Source organism: Eubalaena glacialis, chromosome 4 (assembly GCF_028564815.1).
Source record: "Eubalaena glacialis isolate mEubGla1 chromosome 4, mEubGla1.1.hap2.+ XY, whole genome shotgun sequence".
Taxonomy (NCBI): Eukaryota; Metazoa; Chordata; class Mammalia; order Artiodactyla; family Balaenidae; genus Eubalaena; species Eubalaena glacialis.
This window is the reverse complement of record NC_083719.1, coordinates 41,234,361-41,250,420: the sequence shown is the minus strand read 5'-3', so window position 1 is coordinate 41,250,420 and position 16,060 is coordinate 41,234,361. Positions and strand designations below refer to the sequence as shown.

At 34.4% G+C, this 16,060-nt stretch overlaps 1 protein-coding gene across 1 annotated transcript in view; it reads right to left on the bottom strand.

The window, feature by feature from the left end:
* Positions 1 to 16,060, bottom strand: part of NDUFS4 (NADH:ubiquinone oxidoreductase subunit S4) — a 114,583-nt gene that overhangs the window by 36,883 nt on the left and 61,640 nt on the right. Inside the window, exon 3 of the mRNA XM_061187780.1 lies at positions 356 to 528. Within this exon, the coding sequence (XP_061043763.1) occupies positions 356 to 528 (173 nt within the window). The remainder of the gene's footprint in view (positions 1 to 355; positions 529 to 16,060) is intronic.

Here is a 16,060-nt window from a genome sequence, read left to right as displayed (position 1 = left end):
AGCAACTAAGCCCGTGCACCACAACTACTGAGCCTGTGCTCTAAAGCCCATGAGCCACAACTACTGAGCCCACGTGCTGCAACTACTGAAGCCCATGCACCTAGAGCCCGTGCTCCACAGCAAGAGAAGCCACCCCAATAAGAAGCATGCGCACCGCAACGAAGCGTAGCCCCCGCTCGCCGCAACTAGAGAAAACCTGCGTGCAGCAACAAGGACCCAACACAGCCAAAAATAAATAAATTTTAAAAAAAAACTTTCTGTACACAGAAGAGTCTGAAAATCAGTGTACTTAAAAGGAAAATCTACACAGAAAAAGAGAGCTGAAAATAATATTTAAATAAACCAAAGTACTCACGTTGATGCCCAACCCATCAAAGGATTTTCCCATCTCTCTCTGGTATCAAACTCCATCTTCCATTTCTTCGTGTTGTTTACTCCAGACTGCATGTTATTGCGAGCAGGAACAAAGATCCTGACTTTTCTAGTTTTGATATGCTCTTCTGGAACACCAGTTAAAGTAGTAATATCCTACAGAAAAACAAGCAAACATGTTTCTAACAGCCCACATACACCCTAATGCGTTTTTGTTGCTTTTTGTATCTTGCAATTCTATTCATACTTATTTATAAATTTTTTTAAGTTTCTGACTTAATTCACTACTTTGTTATTTTACCATGTAAACTGCTATTTTGATATTTGGAAAAGATATATTGGGGGAGTGTTAGGGTACAGTGGGGAAGGGTTCATAAAAAAAAATTAGGTCCCTTCTATACAACAAAGCACTGGTAATTTCTGAAGATTTTGCTGGTAGAAAAAGCCTGTATACAATAGACTGTTATTTCATAAGCAAGTAACTAATTACCTGCTAATTAGTTAGCAGAGAAAGAATGTAAAGGGATATTAAAAATAATAATATAAAAAGTGACTAAATTTTAAATAGAAAAAAAATCTATTACCAATGGTTTCTATGTCAAACTGCTTACAACAAGGCATTTCCTTCAGAGGAAGGCCTGACCCTGTTTGTAAACAATTAAAATCAATTAACAACTGTAACTAGCATTTTGATTTATCTCCCTTTGGTGAAACCTATTGAAGAGAAAATGCTATCAGACAGATGTCAAATCTATTCTGCAAAGCAGAGCCAAAAAATTTGCACAATTTTTGCAGAAACGTGAGATGAAAACAATGGTAACTTTCTTGACTCTTTTTCTATATTTCTATCCAGTAACAAATGCTCAACTGATGAATGCATACAATTTTGATGCCCTAGATTAGATATATTTATCAATTTATAATAGCAATCAGGACGCAAAATAACAAAGTAATTCAGAATTTAAGTCTCCATTTAGTAATGGTAAAATACTTCATCAACGTAAGAACATAGTAGGGTCAACTATATTATTCTTATAAATGAAGCATTTTAAAATCATGGTTCACTTACTAAGGTAAATTTTAACTGGTTAAGAACAACAGGTTTAACCTGGAAATGAGTATACCAAACTTGTGAAAACTAGAAAATATAGCCCATTTTGTCAATTTTAATTTCACTGTAATATGTCTTCTAATGAAGGCTAACGTTTATTTGTGGTTCCACTCTAATCAATGCTTTGGACCAAAGAATTAGTATAAGTACTTAGTTGCAATAAGTACTGGGAAAAAACTAAATGTATTTCTGACTCGACTAGCCTTTCTACCCACAGGTTAAAAAACCAATTCTTTAAAGTTATTTTAGCTGGCAACTATACCTTTCCACCTGTACCAATAATTAGGTGTGGTTACTTTGTCACAGCTTGTCTGTTTGGAGAAACTACTGAAATGATCCATACAAATATTTACACAAAAATGTACTTCTAGTATATGCCTACATTTTTAAAAAGTTTCTTTGCTTATAGGATAAAATAAAAACAAAAGTACAATTGGTACATAATTTTTAAAGACATGAATATAAGTTTTAATTAGTAACTTCTAATTGTCAAGTTAAACCTCAAAGAAAAGTAATTTCAGGTATTATTATATTTAATGACTTTCTAAAGCATATTCTTCTACTCAAGAGCTTGAAAGAGACTCAGCTCCTGGGAAATCCTTAATATTTATTTCCCCCTTTGAATTCACTACAGTATTTGTAATCTTTCATATTAACTTATTATTTAATACTATATATCTTCATATTAATATGTCCTATTTCTTCAGTTACAGTCGAAGCAAAGTATAAACAAACAATATAAGTGTATTACAAAATTATGGGGTGAGGCATCCTTGTCAAACTCCATAGCAACCCCTCCATTCTAAGCTGAGATCATAAAAACCGGAGCTGTAAGTTAGCTATTCTTTTAATTAAGACTTATAGAAAAGGAAATATATTAATCTCCTAATACCAGTTACCTCAGAAAGATGACATCATAGGAAACAGACTTACTTTTTCTTAATAAATGTCTATATTGTGTGCATATGCCACAGTAATTTGAAAACCAATAAAGCTTTAATAAAATGGAAAGAGTATCTCTTGATTTGTACTATCAAAGCAGAAAGGGATAGAATGATTTTTTAACGATGGAAAACCTCTTTAAAATCAGTGGCTACAAAATATTGCTAAGCTCCTAGCTGCCAGTGCTTCCATGCCCCCTCAAATTACGGCAATTATTTACTGATATCTTCCCCCAATAAAGCTGGCATTCGAACAAATAAGTTTCCAAATTTTGAAGCCCAAGTTGTTCTGACATAGAATCCCTGTCTTTGCCTGCAGAAGACATGTAAGGTACTGCAGCCGAATTGAACTGCTGCCAAAGACAGAATAAAAAGGCTTGGCATCTCTCACATACTTGACACCTAAAGGGCACCGAAGCTCTAAAATTCCTAGTCCCTCTAGGCACACTCTCAGTCTAGACAAACTGATTTCTCACACTTTTTAAATGCATCACAACACTCTATTGTTATCATTTCATCCACACAGCTTCAGCTAGTGACAGAAGAACATGTCCTTTAAGCGACATTTCAATGGGCTAAAGCTCCCATTCCAAGATTCCATTAAAACAATGTAATACTTGAAAAGAACTATGAGGCACTATGTTGAACTTTTTACTTGTGTCTTCAATGCTTTGCTTTCCTCGAAGTTGTCACTCACCTACCTGTGACTCAACTTTTGAAAATAAATAAATAAATAATCTGCAAACTACTTAAACTATATTGAACTAATGATAGTCTCTCTAGATTTCTACTTCTCTATTGCAATATGGATCATCTGTGATTATTTAAAAAACCCATTTACAAAAGATAGAAATGCTCTGAAGATGCCAATGTTGCCTTTTACAGATTTCTCATTTGATTGGTAAAATAGGCAATTTATAAATAATAATTCATAAATTTTCTATGACTACAAGAAAGTTAAATCACATAAGATACGAGAAGCCTTCAAGTTGGCACCTGAAGAACCTCAAGACTCACCAGTTAATAATTATCTATAAATTCTAATAAAACAAGTAACCCTATAGATAATATATAGACTTACTGAATTTTAAAACTTAAACAGTTGGGTCAAGCCTGAAACCTATATTTATATTATTAAAAAATGTCGCTATCTTAATAAAGTTTTGGAAACACAATCTTATGTACAATATGCTATTTTAAGAAACAGTAACTATTTAGCTCATCATGATTCATAGATTAAAGGGCATTCAAATTTAAAAATTTGCTACTGAAAAGAAGCATATCATAGTTCCAAAGTTCTACTCTTTCAGTACCATCTCTTCCACAATTTAAATTCTAGAAGAGCTGATAGCTGACCTTCCATTTCACAAGTCTAGTATAGTTAAATGGAAGAGGAATTTAAAAAATCATTAAGAAAGTATATGCCAGTATATGTAAATGAACTTTATTTTTTCAAACACCAATTTCCATTATAAAATATTAGTTTTCCATACAAAAACTGTATGACTCGGTTATCAACTGTCCCCATTTATCTTGTGTGAATTCAACTTTTTTTTTTTTTTAAACAAAGGAAGCAGGGAACAAGCAATGGGAAGTTGGTGTCAAAATGCAGAAAAACCTCCCAGCAAGCTTCTTGCAACCACCCAGGATTTAGAGTCTTGCTGGCCGCTCTCTTTTCAATACCAGAATTTCACACATTTCAATGACTATTATGACTTCAAAGAATCAAATTTTCATCATTGTCCGTCATCTGCCAGTTGATTTGTATAAAGGAGTTCTTCTGCATGCACTCCAAACAAAAGCCTCCTTACTTTTGTGGCTATATATCAAGTTTAAAAGTTTTGTTTGTGACAGTTGTGTCTTTGGTAAATTAGGGTAACACTGAAGGAGTGCAGCTGCTCTGCAGGAACCTCCTTTTTGGCACCATTTCACTTAAATAAAAACTGAATAATTAGCTTCTGCCTTTATTAAACCACAAAAATGCCACTGGCCTTAGTAATTACTTCCGGTTGCCCCACCCACTTAACCTTAATACTTTACACTTGTCATAAAGAGAAATTAATGAAAAAGGTTTTCACCACTTTGGATGAATTTTTGATAGATCTCTCAGTACACCCAGAACAGCCAAAATTTTTACCAGGCTTTTTGGTAATAAGTTGACTAAACTGCATGTTATTATGGATCAATGTTGAAAAGTTTTAATAGAGTACATATTGGAACATTAAGTACAAATATTGCTCATAGAAACTTGTTCTATTGCAGGCTATTAGTTACCAATTATGTGTTTAAATTTATTTTAGGGCTAAAGCTGATCTAAATTTGATGATTGTGTTTATATTCTACTTCAACCATGAAAGATGTTAAAAGGAAAACAATCCTGGATCTGTAATAAAAACTTCCTTTCAAGTGCCCTACAGAAACTTAACACAAGAAACTCATTAAGTGGTCTCATAAGTAATGAAGGACATTTTACAAAATAAATTTTACAGTTTGAAAATTAACAAAGAGTTGGCAGATAGCATAACCATATGTATTTACTTACCATGGAAGAACTTTAAACATTTCTAAAAAGTTAGTGGCCACAGCGATTCAAGATACAATCAAAACTGTAAAAATACATTAGAAGTGTGCCAGCAGAACCAATTTTTGTTTGTTTGTTAAAGCAACATATTGATGTAGGAGTCTAACCAGGTAATGAAACAAGTGTTGAAATATGATATCCATTATATCTTGCATATTGGGCAAAGTTACCATGAAACCAAAAGTTAAGTTTTAAATGGAATGTTGTTAAGATATTAACAACGGATCAAGCAAATGATGCAGCTAATCATATAAAGAGCAAAAAAAACTAAGAATTAGAGACATGTGTCTCAATCTCAAACTATTTTCATTACTCCTAGATCCTTCTGAGCAGGATAGGGTAGAGCAATGGCTAAAAGCAAAGGGCTGTTGGATTGGAAGAATAAACATTGTGAAAATGACTCTGCTACCCAAAGCATCTACAGATTCAATGCAATCCCTATCAAACTACCACTGGCATTTTTCACAGAACTAGAACAAAAAATTTCACAATTTGTATGGAAACACAAAAGACCCCGAATAGCCAAAGCAATCTTGAGAACGAAAAATGGAGCTGGAGGAATCAGGCTCCCTGACTTCAGACTATATTACAAAGCTACAGTAATCAAGACAGTTTGGTACTGGCACAAAAACAGAAATATAGATCAATGGAACAGGATAGAAAGCCCAGAGATAAGCCCACGCACATATGGTCACCTTATCTTTGATAAAGGAGGCAAGCATATACAGTGGAGAAAAGACAGCCTCTTCAATAAGTGGTGCTGGGAAAATTGGACAGGTACATGTAAAAGTATGAAATTAGAACACTCCCTAACACCATACACAAAAATAAACTCAAAATGGATTAAAGACCTAAGTGTAAGGCCAGACACTATCAAACTCTTAGAGGAAAACATAGGCAGAACACTGTATGACATAAGTCACAGCAAGATCCTTTTTGACCCACCTCCTAGAGAAATGGAAATAAAAACACAAATAAACAAATGGGACCTAATGAAACTTAAAAGCTTTTGCACAGCAAAGGAAACCATAAACAAGACCAAAAGACAACCCTCAGAATGGGAGAAAATATTTGCAAATGAAGCAACGGACAAAGGATTAATCTCCAAGATTTACAAGCAGCTCATGCAGCTCAATAACAAAAAAACAAACAACCCAATCCAAAAATGGGCAGAAGACCTAAATAGACATTTCTCCAAAGAAGAGATACAGACTGCCAACAGACACATGAAAGAATGCTCAACATCATTAATCATTAGAGAAATGCAAATCAAAACTACAATGAGGTATCATCTCACACCGGTCAGAATGGCCATCATCAAAAAATCTAGAAACAATAAATGCTGGAGAGGGTGTGGAGAAAAGGGAACACTCTTGCACTGTTGGTGGGAATGTAAATTGATACAGCCACTATGGAGAACAGTATGGAGGTTCCTTAAAAAACTAAAAATAGAACTACCATATGACCCAGCAATCCCACTACTGGGCATATACCCTGAGAAAACCATAATTCAGAAAGAGTCATGTACCAAAATATTCATTGCAGCTCTGTTTACAATAGCCAGGACATGGAAGCAACCTAGGTGTCCATCATCGGATGAATGGATAAAGAAGATGTGGCACATATATACAATGGAATATTACTCAGCCATAAAAAGAAATGAAATGGAGGTGTTTGTAATGAGGTGGATGGAGTTAGAGTCTGTCATACAGAGTGAAGTAAGTCAGAAAGAGAAAAACAAATACAGTATGCTAACACATATATATGGAATCTAAGGGAAAAAAAAAAAAAGAGGTCATGAAGAACCTAGTGGCAAGATGGGAATAAAGACACAGACCTACTAGAGAATGGACTTGAGGATATGGGGAGGGGGAGGGGTGAGATGTGACAGGGTGAGAGAGTGTCATGGACATATATACACTACCAAATGTAAAATAGATAACTAGTGGGAAGCAGCCGCATAGCACAGGGAGATCAGCTCGGTGCTTTGTGACCACCTAGAGGGGTGGGATAGGGAGGGTGGGAGGGAGGGAGATGCAAGAGGGAAGAGATATGGCAACATATGTATATGTGTAACTGATTCACTTTGTTGTAAAGCAGAAGCTAGCACACCATTGTAAAGCAATTATACTTCAATAAAGATGTTTAAAAAAAAAAAAAAAGCAAAGGGCTGAGTCAAAACTGGGTTAGAATCGCAACTTATGTTGGGTAAATTAATAGACTTCTCCTAAATCATCATCTATAAGGATCAATTAAACAAAGTAAAATGAGGACTAAATAATGTATGTAAAGTGCTTGGGCAATAAAGAGATGTCCCATGTATATTTAATGTCCACTACGTATTAGACAATGGACACAATGCTCAATAGTATAGACATGATCTCCATTCTCATGAAAAGTACTATTTGACTTTTCAAAAAGGACAGAGTGAACAAGTAACGGGAGGCTGTTGTTAAGATGAAAAAAACTCCCATCTTCTTTGAAGAATATGAGTTAGTAAATAAAATACAACAAAAGGAACAAGGTACAATTTACCTTTGTTTGTTTCAATTCAAATTGACAGATCCTACTATGCCAAGTTATCTATGCCAGGGACTGAAGAGAATATAAAAATAAGACTTTAGTCCTGAATTTTAAAAGTTTATAATCTGTGTACCCATAAGGAGGGGGGGATAACTAAATAATCATTACTGTAAAATACAGTATTAGTTAAGATTCAGATAAATCTTGAAGAACCCAAGCTCCACCATTTGCAACCTATGTGGTATTGACAAGTTGCTTAAACTCTGTCAGTTTCCTCCTTTAAAAAAATGCACTACACGGAATTCCCTGGCAGTCCAGTGTTTAGGACTCCCGCTTTCACTGCCGAGGGCGCAGGTTCAATCCCTGGTGGAGAAACTAAGACCCCGCAAGCCCTGCAGCTCGGCCAAAAAAAAAAAAAAAAGCACTACAAAACCTACCTCATAGCAATGTTTGGAAGGATTAAGTCAGGATATGAAGTAAAATGTGATAAATGCCATGGGGGTCAAATAAAAGAAAGATTGCATTTGGTTTTAAAGGTGCAAAAGTATCAGAAAATACTTTTTCTGACTAAAGAGGGAGACAGAAGATGATTCTTTCAGGATACTTATGATTTTAAGAAGATACAATTAAAACATTATAAAAAAATTAAAGAAAAATTTAAAAAATATATCCGTATGTTTAAAACCCTAGCAACTGCTTTTCTTATGTATATTACCTACCAGTAATTATCCATATACATATCCACTGTATATAGTTATAATAATAATAAAGTTATTTTGCATTATTGTTAAGTATCACATCACTTACTTTTTTCTCCATGTAGTTACCCAGTTTTCATATTTCTTGTTTTAATGGCCTCATTGATTATCTATGAAGTTGATATGCCACAATTTCTTAGCCAATTCCTTATTATTGAAAAATCAAATTGTTTTGTTATTATTTCTTTTAAAGTACAGTTTACTGCAATGAAAATCTCAGTAGCCTAATTCTTTAAGGTTAGTCACTGAGGGTAATGCTAACTGGATCAAAGGTTATAATAATTTCCATGGTTCCTGATGTTATCAAATTGCTTTCCAAAGGGGTGGTAAATTTTTTATACTGTCAACCACATGTGGGCCAATTTCCATTTATGCTCTAAAGGCACAGAGAAACAGGTATATATTAATTGGATTGAATTTATTTATTGTGTATTCTTCCATACAAAACTATAAAGGAGATGAGTTTGATTTTTGACTTGTAGAAACATTATCCTCAAAATTGACCCTAATGATATTACTTTATAGGAGCTGATACCAGTAGAAACAGGTGGGAAAAGGTAACACCTAAAATCTAATTAACTGTTCAAAATATAACTCTGGAACATCATAGAGATGTATAATCTTTTTGTAATGGTGTAAGGATGGTGAATATTTTCATATTCTGAAATACTGTACATAGTTATAGTACATGATTTGACATATGGCGTAGCCAAATCAAGTCTACTAAACAACTATTTTAAGACAGAATGCTACAATTTTTTTTTTTTTTTTTTTTTGGCTGTGCCACGTGGCTTGCAGGATCTCAGTCCCCAACTAGGGATTGAACCCGGCCACGGCAGTGAAAGCCTGGAATCCTAACCGCTAGGCAACCAGGGAACTCCCCTGGAATTCTATAATTTAAAAAAGATTATACAGAAATAAACTTTTCCCCCCAAATCAGGAAAAGTCTTCCATTGGAAGACTTCCTTCATTTTTATAAGGAAACACTTGAAACAATCTTCATTTTCTACTAACTTTGAAACAACTGAAAGTTACTTAAAAAAAAAAATGCTTAATAAATAAATGAACAGTCAATACTGCCTCATTGAAAACCAGTATGCTTCACCGAAGCATTCTGAAAGTTATTAAGCTAATAATTTTTTAAACTTAAGAGAAAGATATAACATATTAATAATGATCAACTTTTTAATACATAAACCCCTCTCCCCTTTCGCTTTTTAATCCAATGTTCCAGAATTTTTTTGATTTTTAAATCACTAACTCATGTAGCTATATTAGGTCACATAATAGCTTTTTCAGAAGCTGAAATAAAGGGAAAAAAATTTTGGACACAAAACACTTGGAACTTATATAGCATATTACATTTTTAAAAGATCCAATCTGTTATTTCTTAATCAAATAGTCTTCCTCATACCCTGGTAATAAATTAAAAAGTTGACATACACACAACATAAATTAAGAATTATGAGAACAAAAGCCACAACACCAGAGAACTAAATACGAAATAACTGTCAAATAAACATCAGGGCAAAGGAAAAGAAGGTAAATAAACATCCGGAAATCAAGTGATGGTTTAAACAATAAATGAAATTAGTTAAATCTGGAAAGGAAGCTGAAAATAATGAATCTAAAGCTGAATGTTTCTAGCTTAATAAAGCAATACTCGAGGCAATGCTGTGAAAGTCAAACTAGATTTCAAGGAGACACAAAATGTATAAGACAATCCCTCGTTAATTTAGCATAAGAATAGAAGTTAAGCTATGCAATAGAAGTCTCCTTTCTGACTTAGGAACTGATAGTTGTTCAGTTAACTGAAAATATTAGTGAAAATAGAGGATCATTAATACACACATGCACGCATACACAGCCACACTTTAAACACTGTATTATAACTTAAAAAGCACACATGTACATTCTTTCAATAATCTTCTGATATAGGGCCAGTACCTTTCCTTTGAGTGTAAGTCCAGTGGTAAGAATTCCAAGTGTCATTTCTTCCATAAACTACCAAGAAACTGCATATCTACAATTTATAGTTTTGGTTTTTTAAATGGGAAGTGAGAATACAAAGACACTTGTGAAACGTGAGTCCAAAATCTGTCTAGATTTGCTTTTACATCACAACCTTTTATATAATTGTTTCACCTCCACCTAATTTGACAAAGATCGTGTTAGAAATTCACCTTTGTCTTTTCAAAGTATTCAAAAGAACTGTCATATAAAGAACTCTTTGTCCCCCATATAGCAACATTCAGACTGTAGTATCCAATTAAATTATGTAATTACAATGGCAAGTAAAACTGGCATAGAAAGGTGTGGAAACAAGCACAGCTGAGTCTTGGTAAACATGACTCATTACTGAGAGCTGAAGTCTGGTAGTATACTAAAATGAAACCTAAATTAAGCCATAGTATGTAGTGTGTTGGTAAGGATGTTTTATAGAAAGAACTGAGAGCATCAATAACAGAGCAAATTGTTAAAGGTTGGTTTAAACAATTAAAGATTCATTAAAGCCATTATTGTAAAAGATTGTCACAATGTAGTATATGGATTTTCATTGGGATCCATGATGGAGTAACACATATCAGACTACCACTGTTGCCATGTAAAACTATAAAACTGGGAAAGTTAAGCAACTTTTTTCAGATATTAGACAACTGGATAAGAGGCAGCATCATACTGTCATCCCTGAAAGAAGGAAAATTCATGTTGTAGTCCTACAAATGTCCCAGCTTTATGCCTGGAGGCACATTCCAGACCATGATGGAGCCCAAGCAGAACACTGGAGTCTCACTGAGCTGAGAAGGTAGGGATTAGAGTTCAGGGCTACTAACATTTGTGAGGCAGAGTTCTGAAGAGGAACAATTAGGCAAGAAAAATAAATTTAAGGCATCCAAATTGGAAAGAAAGAAGTAAAATTATCTTTGTTCACAGATTTGTAGGATTCTACACACAATCACAAAACCTGCTAGAGCTAATGAACAAGTCAGCAAAGTGACAGGATAAAAAAAAAAATCAACACACAACAAATATCAGTTGTGTTTCTATACACTAATAATGAACAATATGAAAATGAAATAAAGAAAATAATTCCAATTTAGAAGATATATACACCCCTATGTTCATTGCAGCATTATTTACAATAGCCAAGATATAAAAACAACCTAAGCATCTACTGATAGATGAATGGATAAAGAAGATGTATGTATAAATACAATGGGATATTACTCGGCCCTAAAAAAGAATGAAATCTTGCCATTTGCAACAACATGGATGGACCTAGAGGGTATTATGCTAAGTGAAATAAGTCAGACAGAGACAGACAAATATTATATGATTTCATTTATATGTAGAATCTAAAAAACAAAACAGAAACAGATTCATAGATACAGGAAATAAACTGGTGGTTACCAGAGGGAGGAGTAGTTGGAAGGTGGACAAAATAGGTGAAGGGGATTAAGAGGTACAAACTTCCAGATATAAAATAAATAAGTCAGGGAGATGTAATGTTCACCATACGGAATATAGTCAATAATACTACTATAACTGTACGGTAACAGATAGTAACTGGATTTATCATAGTAAAAAAAAAGGGGGGGGGGGAATGTGCCAAGACCATTTCAATGGGGAAAGCACCAACAAATGGTGCTGGAAAAACTGCATACCCAAATGCCAAAGAATAAAATTGGATCCTTTACTTTATACCATATACAAAAGTTAGCTCAAAATGGACCAAAGACCTAAATGTAAAAGCTTAAAACTATAGAACTCTTAAGTTTTGTGCACCAAAGGACATATATCTGATAAAGGATTAATATCCAGACTATATAAAGAACTCCTACAACTCAACAAGAAAATGTGCAAAGTACTTGAAAAGACATTTCTCCAAAGAAGATATGCAAATAGCCAATGAATGCATGAAAAAATGCTCAATATCACTAGTCATTAAGAAAATGCAAATCAAAACCACAATGAGATACCATTTCATACCCATTAGGATGGCTATTATCTAAAACATGGAAAGTAAGTACTGGTGGGGATGTAGAGAAATTGGAACCCTTGTGTATTGCTGGTGGGAATGTGAAAATGGTACAGTCACTGTGGAAAACAGTATGGTAGTTCTTCAAAATGTTAAACACAGAATTACCATATAATCCAAACAATTACACTTCCATGTATATACCCAAAAGAACTGAAAGCAGGGACTACAACAGATATTTGTATATCCATGTATATAGCAGCATTATTCACAACACGCAAAGGTGGAAACAACCCAAATGTCCATCAATGGATGGATGGATAAACAAAATATGGCACATATATACAACATAACCTTAACAAGGAATGAAATTCTGACACATGCTACAACATGGATGAACCTTGAAAACATTATGCTAAATGAAATAAGCCAGTCACAAAAGGACAAATATTGTATGATTCTGCTTATATCATACATTATTTGGCAAATTCATAGAGACAGAAGATATAATAAAGGTTACCAGGGACTAGGAGGAGGAGGTAATGGGGAGTTATTGTTTAATGGGTTCGGAGTTTCTGTTTGGGGTCATGAAAATGTTCTGGAAATGGATAATGGTGATGGTTGCACAATACTGTGAATGTGCTTAATGCCACTGAATTGTACACTTAAAAGTGGTTAAAATGGTGAATTTTGTGTTAGGTATATTTACTACAATTTTTTTTTTTTAAGAAAATGGAATGACATCTTTAAAGTGCTAAAATAAAAACCGTCAATCTAGAATTCTATATCCAATGAAAAGGTTGTTATGGACTGAATGTCCATAACATTCAGCGTCCCCCTGCCCTTCAATTCATACACTGAACCCTTAACCCCCAATATCATGGTATTTGGAGACAAGGCCTTCGGGAGGTAATTAGGGTTAGATGGGTCATGATGTGGGGTCCTTATGATGGGATTAGTGCCTTTATAAGAAGAGACACCAGGGTGAATCCTCTTTCTCTCTCTTCCCTGCCATGTGAAGATTCAGTGAGAAGGCAGCCATCTACAAGCCAGGGAGACAGTCCTAACCAGAAACTAACCATGCAGGCACCTGGATCTGGACATCTAGCCTCCAGAACTATGAGAAAATTAATTTCTGCTGTTTAATCCACTCAGTCTATGGCATTTTGTTATGGTAGCCTGAGCTAAGACAAAGTATTTCAAAAGCAGAGGCAAAATAAAGGCATTTCCAGATAAACAAAAGCTAAGAGTTTTTGTCCCAATAGATCTGCACTACAAACAATGTTAAATGAAGTTCTTCGGGCTGAAGGAAAGAGACACCAGATGGAAATCTGTATCTATAAAGAGGAATGAAGAATACCAGAAATGGTAAATTTTTAAGTAAATATATTTTTCTTCTTGTTTCTTTAATTTCTTTAAAAGATAACTGATTATCTAAAGCAATATTAATAATTTACTATGAGGTTTATAAAATATGTGGAAGTGAAATCTATGTCAACATTAACACAAAGGACTAGAGAGACAGATGGAAGCACTGATTCAAGATTCTTATGTTACATGTAAAGTGATATATTATTAGTTCATGGGAGACTGTACAAAGTTAAGAATGCATGTTGTATTCCCTAAAGCAACCACTAAAAAAAAAAAAAAGAGATACAGCTAAAACATAAACAGAGAATATAAAATGGGTTTCCAAAAATGTACTCAATCCAAAATGAAGATGAGAAAGGTAGGCAGGAGGAGAGGAGAAAAGAAATCAAATGGGAATTAAAAGGCAGAGACTGTCAAACTAGATGAAATAAAAGCAAGAGCTTTTTTTTTTTACACTGGCAAAAAAGAATAACCATTTATTAAAGTAGATACAGAACACTTGTTTCCTCAGATTTTAATACTGCTTTACATATTGTGTTTGTGAAACAGTCCCTATTATAATATGTTTATAAACCCAAATTTCAACTGAATACAGATTTATTTTTCACTTGTCAAACACATAGTTGATAATCTTGAGAGGAAAATACATCAAAGGAATTTATACAATTATAGAAGTTCTTTTTATACATGTCTCATGGAAGATACATTTATTTATTACTTTTTAGATTCAAACTGGTTGATAAACTTCTTGTGGTTGAGGTCCTTCATTTTATTTTTTGTGATAAGAAAATCCAAAATTATTAATGTTGAATTTTTCATTGTACATTCATCTAAAAACACAGTAAAAAAAACTTGTAAAGATTGTAGATTGGTTAATTTAGGTGTTTTCTAGTGGCTTATTATCTAATTAACTGACTGCTGGGGATATCTGCTGGAGAAGGAAAAAAAACAATCTGGAGAAAATTCTCCCATTTATTTATATCTGATAAACAAATAAAATGAAAACACAAAGAACAAAGAGCTGCAAAGCCACATGATGCTATTTCTGGCCTAGTCCATTAGGTCCTGATGAACATTTAAAGTGTTTTCTTTTTTATAAAGGTAAAAATCTGAAAAGAAAGACACATTGTAGGGACTTCCCTGGTGGCGCAGTGGTTACGAATCTGCCTGCCAATGCAGGGGACACGGGGTTGAGCCCTGGTCCGGGAAGATCCCACATGCCGCGGAGCAACTAAGCCCGTGCGAAGCCACAGCTGCTGAGCTTGCGCTCTAGAGCCCGCGAGCCACAACTACTGAGCCCACGTGCCACAACTACTGAAGCCCGTGTACCTAGAGCCTGTACTCCGCAACAAAGAGAAGCCACCACAATGAGAAGCCCACACACCACAACAAAGAGTAGCCCCCGCTCACCGCAACAAGAGATAGCCTGCGCACAGCAACAAAGACCCAATGCAGCCAAAACATAAATAAATTAATTTTTAAAAACAAGAAAGAGAAAGACACATTGTATATGTTTTTTCCCAAAAGAGATTTTACAAAAATACATACACATAATATATAGAAGCTGAAATTATTCAAAACCAATAAACAAAACACCACAGAAGAGTAAGTGGGTGCAGCATAGAGATTATAAAATGTCCCCATAGCAGTTTGGGGGCTTCCCCCTCCTTTACCCGTTTCATGATTTTACAATCACACCTAAGTATCATCAAGCCTGAAATAAAGGCACTACTGACATCAGGTAGTGCAAAGAGCTCAGATATTTCTTTAAGTATAAAATACTTTAAATGAGTAGACGAAAATGCAAAATGGCACATTTTTTCAACTCATAAATATGTGCAAGATGCAAACTTTAACTTCACCTTGGATTAAAGACCTAAATGTAAGGCCAGACACTATAAAACTCTTAGAGGAAAACATAGGCAGAACACTCTTTGACATAAATCACAGCAAGATCCTTTTTGACCCACCTTGTAGAGAAATGGAAATAAAAACAAAAATAAACAAATGGGACCTAATGAAACAAAAGCTTTTGCACAGCAAAGGAAAACATAAACAAGACGAAAAGACAACCCTCAGAATGGGAGAAAATATTTGCAAATGAAACAACTGACAAAGGATTAATCTCCAAAATTTACAAGCAACTCATGCAGCTCAATATCAAAAAACAAACAACCCAATCCAAAAATGGGCAGAAGACCTAAATAGACATTTCTCCAAAGAAGATATACAGATTACCAACAAACACATGAAAGAATGCTCAACATCACTAATCATTAAAGAAATGCAAATCAAAACTACAATGAGGTATCACCTCACACCAGTCAGAATGGCCATCATCAAAAAATCTACAAACAAGAAATGCTGGAGAGGGTGTGGAAAAAAGGGAACCCTCTTGCACTGTTGGTGGGAATGTAAATTGAT